A 9,262-nucleotide genomic window follows, 5' to 3' on the forward strand; every position below is an offset into this window, starting at 1 on the left:
AGGTACTTAATAAATCCTTGTTAACTTTTTTTTTTAATTATAAGTAGATGAAGGAATTCCTTACACAGATATGAAGCTGGAAAAAGGAGGAACATTTTATATACAAATAACATCTTAGTATTATTATGAAAAGTTTTGACCCCGTGGACCCCATGAGAGGGTTTCATGATGAAACTCCAGGTTTGTGTAGATCAAACTTTTAAGAAAAGGTACTGTAAGCAATGAGCATTTTTTGACCAATCTTCAAACTCTCCCTATCTACTGGCTCAGTCCTACTATAAAAACATGTCCAAATCTCCTCTATCCTTAAAAAAAAAAAAAAAAAGTCCTCACTAGACCTTTCCGTTCCCTTAATCTATTTATTAGCCAAATTTGTAAAAAGAAGTTCTCACTGCCTTCACTTGTTCTTCTCTTTCACAATCCGGCTTCCAACATCACTCAACTGAAATTGCTCTCTCCAAAGTTACCAATTATTTCTTTAATTCCAGATTGAATGGCTTCTTCTTGGTCTTCATCCTTCTTGGCCTCTATGCCACAGGTAACACTGTTAATCACCTCCTCTTAGATATTTTCATCTCTGGTTTTTAAAGATTGCCCTGGGACTGAGCTAACCCAACTAACAAAACAAAACAAAAACTGATCTAACCAATTCCAGACTGTACTAGACACCTTGCCATCTTCTCGGCCCCTACAGGTACCATTCTTTCCATTGCCTATAGGATGTATTAACTAGAATTACTTTTTATTACTTTGTATGTACTTATTTGTGAACACCTCTCCTTCAGACAACAGATTCCTTAAGGTCAGATATTTTCATTTTTGTCTGTCTCCCTAATGCCCGATACATAATAAATGCTGATTGATTAATCTTCCTATTTCTCCTAATTTTGAGTCCTACATCACCAACTGCTGGACATTATGGAGATATTAGATATTTTCACCTCAATTTCCCATGGTTCTCTAACTTAAAACTCATCCTTTTTTTGAACTTTCACATCTGCCCTAGCCTATTGGATCTCCTAATGTTCTTAATTCAGGGAAAGGCACCCCCTGCATCCCCTTTCAGTCAACTGGTTAATCACTATAAAATCAACCCCAACTTCAACTCATTCACCCCTTTCCATACTGATTGAAAAATATTCCTCATTCTACCTCTACAATATATCTTCCATCTATCTTTTTTCTCCACTCACATGACTACCCCCACCACCTTTTAACTGGACAACTCCAAGAGCCTAATTTTTTCTCCTGCTTCCATTTTTCTCCCCTACTCTAATTCATCCTCAACACAGCTTTAAAATTCATATTAGTAAAAGAAAAGCCTATGTCACCCCCTTGCTCAAGAAGCTCCCCTGGCTCTCTGGCTCTCTCTTTACCTCTGGGATCAAAAATAAACTCATGTGTTTGGCATTTAAAGCTCTTCACAATATGACTCCAATTTACCTTTCCCCAGGTTACTTGAAGTTGTGTCTTTTCAAACATACTTACCAGGCAAATTGGCCAACTCAATATTCACTAATATATCATTCCATCTCTGAGTATTATGACTTTACACAAGCTTATTCACCATGCTTAGTATACCTTTCCTCTTGAAACAACCCCCCCTTCAACACTTGGCTCAAATACCACTTTCCTAGAAGAAACCTATTCAGTTTGCAGTAGTGTTAGCACCTTCTCCTTCCCCCTAACCCTGGCCCTAAAATGACTTCATATACATTGTACTTATTTGGTTTAAATCTCTGCCTCACTCTCACAGCCCCTCTCCCTAAATAAAACATCAGCTATCTGCAAACAAGGACTGGTTCATTTTTATCTGCATATACACAGTACACTGTAGGCACTTTAGAAATGCTGCCTGAACTGAATGGAAAGGTTCTTGAGGTGAAATTTTCCACTGCATTTTACAAATTATCTTTCTGTTAGCAAAAGCATAAAAATTTGTATTGCTTCTAGGGCAATTACATTTGATTCCTTTTCAGATATTAGAAAGCAATTCATTAAGCTTGATATAAAATATCATTGATCTTTAACTCAACCTCCTTTAAGGAACAAAATACTACCTGATCCAGTTTTCTTTTCAATGTGGACACCTCTTTCGGATTAGAAAAGGTGATGTCCAGTCCAGGTGAGATGGCATAGATGAATTCTATCTCATATTCTTGTGCAGCAGAAATGAGTGTCATAAGTTGTTCTTAAAAAAAATAAAAATAAAAAAGCTAAATTTACAGATAATTTCTTATCCTATGGAAAATACTACAAGGCAAAGCAAGCCAACCTTGCAAATGAAGTCTTCAACTTTCTAGTAAATTTGGTATAAAAAAAGTGAAGAGAATCTTTCTTAATTGTGCTAAAAGTGAGCACTATGTCAAATATCAAGACATACAAAAATACAAGCTAGGTACCATATTATTTAGAAGTAGAGGAAAAGAGTAAATACAGTTGAATGATATGAATAATGATAATAGTATTAATTTACAAATGGCATAGAAATAGATTCCTCTTTTACTTGAAAAAATTACCCTTCCAACTTCAAGTAATCAAACTAAAAACTATTCCCATTTCCTATTTTTAAAAAATGCCAAGCCACAGCTATTTTATAAATACAGGTAATTTAATTGTGCATCTTTAAGCACCTATGAGATACAAATGATGGTTTTAATACAAAATTCTAAACAAAAAAATCTGTAATTTAAAAATGACTTGAGCCATAGAAAAGGATGTTTTCAAAATCAAGTAGTTTGTTACTGCTTTAAGTGCTAAGTCTTGAATAAGTACCCCTTCATTAAAGAAAAGAGTACCACATGCAATACAAAAGTTTTAAAATTTAATGGAAGCTTTAATATTCTCCATATAACTTTCCCATATTACTTCCCCAAATAATTCCACCACAGGTTGTTTTGCACTTCTTAACATTTTTTTGTAGTACCTCAAGCTATTAATTTGAATAGCTTTATTTTTATAATTTTGATAATAAATTGCTTAACTACATCAAGTACAAAATAGAAGCTATAAAGAAGCAACAATTTTTAACTGGTTCTTCATAAACAAAGACAATCCCAGTAAAACAGCAAAATGTTCTCAAGTCACTGCCCTTGGCTAGATTTTGTCCTCCAGGCTATACTGCACCAAATTCCAGTTAGGTGATCATGAAGATAATTTAAAAGAAAAAATCAATAGGGTCTTTATCTCTATTCATTCACTCATTATTCTATGCAAGGAGAGTTCATATTCTAATTTATGATGTAAAAAAAAAAAAAAAAGCTTTTCCTTGCTTATTAGAGCTAACTGAACCATCATCAGAAAGGCAATATAGCAGAGAAGGATTCTGAGTTATTCATATTCTTAGCAGAAAGAACACGGATTTGGAGTCAGAGGATGGCCCTGGTTTGAATTACAATTTTGCTCTGACTTCAGGCAAATCACATAACCTCCCTGGATTTATTTCCTTGTCTGTAAAATGAAGGTAATGGATAAGTTGGCCTCTGATTGCTCTTCCAATTTTGGAAGTGTGATTTTAAATCAGTCTCTCTTGGGTAGGTCATAATTTTCTCAATTGAACTTCTAATTCTAAATCACTCTAAGCTCCATGAACTTAAAACCCCTCACACTTGTTTCAAACATAACAGATAATAGATTAGACAAATACCCGTTTCCCTCTGCCACATCAACCAATGTATATATAAATACACATGTGTGTGTATATGTGTATACACATATACACACACATATATATGAACATGTACACATACACATTCAGAAAATGTTTAAAAAGGAAAAAGATTACCAGCTTCTTCCACTGAATACATCTCTCTCCAAAACATCCTGTGCTTGTAGTCATCTTTTGGCGCATATAAATATGTATTTAATTCCCATTTCTGTAGCCTTCAAGGGAAAGGGGGGAATAAAATGTTTGAGGAGTTGTTTGTATATGGAAAGACTGACATTATAATGAAACAAGTCTGAGAATTCGTATACCCTTTCTTGCCTTGGAGTCCCCCACATTCCTTCAAAAAGTACCAATATTCAAATAGAAGATAATCAAAACAAAATGTAAAAGAAAAGACTGTTAGAACAGCAAATTATCCACAAACAGATGTACAGTGATGTTAACAATCCCATGAAAGGAAAATGGTATATTTACAAGGAGTATCACACCTTTATTTCTCTCCTTTGAAAAATAATGATTTACCTTCTGAAGAGTTCTTTTCTCTGTTCCATAACCCAAGGTCTTCCATAAAATCCTAGATTGAAAGCAATATTCAAGTTATTTTTTCACATCTCAAAACTAACAACATCACCTTCCTTTCAATTTTTGTACAGAAACCTTCAATTCTAATTTAGGGTTAGGAGGTAGTGGAAAGTCACATCCTGAAGTACCCAAAAAATCATCTATTAAATCAGTCAAATCCCAGATTGGCACTCTAAGAATGCTTAAGTACTTCTGACAATTTGGTATGGGATTGGAAATTTCCTAGTAGCCACTATTCACTCTCCTCTGGCTCTCTGAGGTTCTAAATAGTTCACATTGTACCCTACTTCACTTAAGGTAAACGCCTTGCTTTTCTTATCCATGGGAGACAAAATAGGGTTCAATTCAGTTTACTGGATAATCCAATAAAAATGGAGATCTTATGCCAACAGGTAAAAAAAAGTATAGAATAATTTTTTTTTTAAGGCAATTGGGTTTAAGTGACTTGCCCAGGGTCACGAAGCTAGTAACTATCAAGTGTCTAAGGTCTATTTTGAACTTGGGTCCTCCTGACTCCAGGGCCAGCGCTCTATCCCTCTGTGCAACCTAGTTGTCCCTAGGACAGTATTTAAAGATAACCTTTTCACTTACTGCCGGACACACATTATATCACTGATATTCATCCGTGGTTTGGGTCTAGTAAGTTTTTACTGTTTTCTGATGAAGTGTGTGTATAGTGGGGTGGGTGGGCACTAAGGTAGAATGGGACAGAAAAACATGTGAGAACTTGGTTTTACCTGATATTATGATCGTTTCTATTTTTTTATTTTAAATTTCTTTAACTACTTAGACCCCAAAACTGTCTGCAACCAAAGAGGGGATTGGCAAAGTCACATTCATTACAAATTAAGTATTAGTAGGAAGTAGCCCTCCAGTAATTTCCATTCTAGATAAAGATACAAAATTTCAAGAACCTGACCTGTCCCCGAACAATTCCCCTAAAAGACAAAATAACTATTAACATTCCCTGGAAAAAAACAAACAAGCAACCCAACAACAACAAAAAAACCCACTACATCCAAATAACCAACCAACAAAACCAAAACATCTGACAAATAGATAAAACAGCCGTATGACATAGAACTGGAGTTGGGCACTCCCCAATCCTAACTTTACTACAGAATTTTTTCATTCTTACTATCTCTGAGAGAATAGTATATTTATAATTAATAAAGAGTATTTTTCAACCTCTTAAGGTTTTTTCCCAGCTCTGGTCCTATGATCTTAAGATGAAAAAAAACTAATGGCTATTTTTAAATTTCTACTACAGTAACATGTTTCAATGGAAAATGTATTCACACTACAATTTTTTTATTTTGTATTCACATTTATGTACTTGCTCACACAGCCAGTGGCAAATCCTGTGGATGCAGCATATTTCTAAAGCCAGCAATCTACATAAAGCCATCTACGTAAATTTAATAAGTTCCGATTTTTATTAATAACGAAACAGACTTAAAAGTGCTGGTGACATCCTAATCAAGACAGTTTTTAATCCTGTCAAGTTCTCCCATCTATCCCTTACAAGTTTTTTTAAGGATCTTTTAGAGAGTAAATTTTAATCAGAGTTCCAAGCTTTTTAAATAGTTTTGGCATTAGGAAAAATAGGAAAAATTCTATCACTGAACATCTTTCTTGATAGTCTTTCCAAAACAAAAACCAACAGACTTCTTCAGGTTTAGGCTGACTTTCTAAGGAATTTTAAAATAGTGCATAAAACCAATAAGAATCATGACTCTGGCTGACTGGAAACAGGAAGGCAAGAATATCCTACTTCAAGATGAGGAGACACAAGTGTTGCTACGCATCAGTAATATATCTTACAAAGATTTTGGGGGCGGGAGGGGAGAGGAAACCTGAAAGTACTTCGAAGTTATACTGCCTATTTCTTATTTGTTTTAGGAATGGAGCCAATTCTGAAGAACAAAGAATCAGTGCTGACTCAGGTGCGGAGTCACAAGGGAACACACAGAAAACTGGTCTCTAGGGGCAGTAAGGAGAACTGCACAATTCTGCTTTGAAAAACAAAATGCTCCGAGAGTTTCCATTATCTGAGTACTGTCTAGGACATTTCCACTAGTACAGGTTACAAGAACTCGTGTTTGTGTGCACCATATGTAACTTATCTATGTATACACAATACATACCTATACACACATACATATAACATGCCCCTCTCTGAAGTAAAGACATGCAGATTCTCCTGCTGACATCTTTCATTTAACTGTTCAGGTGCTAATAAAATATATTATCTAGTAAGTTACACAATAATTATATTTTCATAAGCATTTGCGGCAGCCAAATGCAGTCTGCACCTAGGTAGACGCCAAACTAAAAGTATTCTGCAAGGTAATTAGTGACTGATAAACAGGCCATCCTCTCCATTGCCTCAGGAAATAATTTGCTCTCCATTCCAGTAGTACTACAAAAATTTAAATCTTTAACTAGTCTAGTCTAACTATTTCACAGCAAACGATTTAGGCCAAATTCACAGCCGTTCACCCTTCCTTAGGAACAACGCTAAAAAGTCCTATAATAGCAAGTAGTTTCCCAAGCTGAATAACATTTTTCATCTTTATTTGGCTTTCAGCAGGAATAACACTACACAGGTTTTTTCTGATACATAAAAATGTATTTGTTACATAACATAAGGAGTGATGAGTGCTAAGACGACAAAGATCTGTTAAACTTAACGTTTCTAAAATGTTTCAAAGGCATATTGAGAAAAGCCGCAAACGACGGCAGAAATAATGCTGGGCGGGGGAAGGGCAGGACTCCCCAATCGGTTTACATTATTTACAGATGTAACATTTTCTGCTTGGTTCTTCTACGTAAGGAAGTGTTACTTTTTAAAAATCCGGTAACCAACAAATATTTATTAAGCCTTACAAAATACAATGCACACAACCCTTTCTCTCCAAGAGTTCATGGTTCATTTTCAGCTAACCGGTAATCTGCGTATATTTTTCAGTCTGCTCTTAATTCACTAAAACCAGTTTCTATTAACTGTGGGTAACATTTATTAAGGGCTTTAAAGTCTGAAAAAGACTGCGCTCTCTCTCTTGATCCTCCCAACTCTGTGAGATAGGTGCTAGTCTTTCAGTTCCTTGAGAACAAGACTAGGCCTTTCACATACCACACAGGAAAAGAACTGGGGAAGACTCAAGACGTTTTCTAAATCGGTAGTAGGGCCCTCAAAGGAATTTGGGAATGAAGGCAGCGGAGAAAAACAACAAAGCAGACCTTAAAAAAAAAACCAAACCCAAAAACCTGGCGGTGCTGCAGCTGCTTCCCCTTCAGCCCAGATTACAAAAGTGCGGGGGTAGGGGTGGGGGTGGGGGGAGTCAGAGACGGGATTTGGGGGAGGGAGGATGGGGCAGCAAAACAAAGATCAAAAAAAAAAATGGTAAGATTGCGCAGCAGGGGCTCCAGAATCCGAACCCGCCCTTTCCCTCTCAGGCCCTAGCCAAAGGGCCAGCTAAGGTACTTGGAAAGGAGCCCAAAACGGGTGCGGTCAGGCCACCCAGCGCAGAAGGAAGCATCCATTCCACCAAGGAAAAGAAGGGATAAGGCTCTCCCCTCCCCCTTTCCTAAAGCCCACATTCTCCGCAGGGTGGGGCCAGGGACTCTCTGCCCTCCCCCACTCCTCTCCTAGAAAGGTCAGAGGTTTCCCCCTCGAACGCAGTTTCTAGAGGGGCCCTCACCTTCCACCACACCACAGAGGAACCTCCGCGCTCCGCCCGAGGCCGCCGCGGAGGCTGCAGTGCCTCCTCCTGCCCCAGCCTGGCTCCCCTCCCCGGGGGAGGGGGCTGCAGCCGCCTCCAGCGTGCCCCCGGCGGTGGCAGCGGCGGTAGCGGGGTTGGGGGTGAGCTCGCTCTCCCGCTCCTCCAGTGCCGCCTGGCTCTCTTTCTGCACCATCCTCCTGGCCCCGGCCGCCGCCACCGCCGCAGTCACTGCGGGCCCTTCCCGGCCTCCGTCCGTCCTCCCGGTCGGTCTGTCGGCCCAGGGATTCGGATTGGACCACGGAGCAGAGAGCGCGAGCGCCGCGCCCGCTACGCCCTCCTCTCCCCTCCCCCTCTTCCTCCCTCGCCACCTCTCCACAGGGGCTCGAATGCCCGGATGAGAAGGCGGAGGTGCCCGGCGCGAGCCCTTTGTCAGCCGCCGCCTGAGCCGGATCCGGGCAACCAGAGCCGGAACAGGGGGGCAGGCCAACTTTTGTTCCCCGAAGGTAGAAGGCCAACTTCTTTCCCTACTCTTCTCTTCCGGTCACCCGCTGCTGCTGCTGCTGCTGCTGCTGTTGTTGCTGTTGCTGCTGCTGCTGCTGCCGCTGCCGCCGCCCTTCTACTACCCTTCCTCCTTAAGCCGCTTCTCCCCGGAGCCCCTGCTTCGCCTCCGCCGCTACCGCCCGCTTCCTGTTTATTCGCACTGCGCCTGCGCCGCAGACCGGCTCAGACCGGTCCTTTCTACCCTTCTCTCTCTCCCCGCCTCTGGGCCAAGCCACTGAGTCCAGGTGACGGGGGAGAGAAACATTTGAGAAATCGCGGGGGTGCAGACTTATAGAGGCAAGGGAAGATCATACCATTTGCGTTTCCCCCCATAGAACCAGGCGAGCACTCTGGGACGGAACATTACATCACTAGAAGAAGGGAAGAATGGGAGGGGGAGAAGTGTTTACTTCCATAGTGCGCAGGCGCAGAAGCCCAGCGTCTTTTTCTTAAAGAGACAGGTGGGCCTTCTCTCCGGGCTCTGACCTACTTTTCTGCCGCAGCAGTTTCTGGCTAAATTCCCCCGCCCCCTGACTCAGTCCTCTACTTAACTTGGCTCCAGTGATGTGACTTTCCAACTTTATTTCCCACGGTTCCCCTTTCCATACTCTCCTTCCAGCTGCAATGGAAGGCTAGGCCTGTCCGGGCTTCGCCTCGCACTTGTCTATTTCCGTGTACGCACGTCATGGTTACCGTCTGTTTACCCGCGGTGTCCCCAAGGGCCCGAAGCTGCCCTTAGACTTTCGGG

At 40.4% G+C, this 9,262-nt stretch overlaps 1 protein-coding gene across 2 annotated transcripts in view; it reads right to left on the bottom strand.

Annotated features, from left to right (window-relative positions):
* Window positions 1-8,685, bottom strand: part of OGA (O-GlcNAcase) — a 29,262-nt gene extending 20,577 nt beyond the window's left edge. The window contains exons 1-4 of one of the 2 annotated variants that reach the window (XM_072620655.1): window positions 7,954-8,685; window positions 4,190-4,241; window positions 3,785-3,882; window positions 2,061-2,191 (exon numbers count right to left, since the gene is read on the bottom strand). In XM_072620655.1, the coding sequence (XP_072476756.1) occupies window positions 2,061-2,191; window positions 3,785-3,882; window positions 4,190-4,241; window positions 7,954-8,167 (495 nt within the window). In that variant the 5' untranslated portion in view covers window positions 8,168-8,685. The remainder of the gene's footprint in view (window positions 1-2,060; window positions 2,192-3,784; window positions 3,883-4,189; window positions 4,242-7,953) is intronic. The other variant, XM_072620662.1, reaches the window with a different exon arrangement.
* Between the last annotated feature and the right edge of the window lie 577 nt (window positions 8,686-9,262).

The sequence above is a fragment of the Notamacropus eugenii genome, chromosome 1 (genome assembly GCF_028372415.1).
Source record: "Notamacropus eugenii isolate mMacEug1 chromosome 1, mMacEug1.pri_v2, whole genome shotgun sequence".
Taxonomy (NCBI): Eukaryota; Metazoa; Chordata; class Mammalia; order Diprotodontia; family Macropodidae; genus Notamacropus; species Notamacropus eugenii.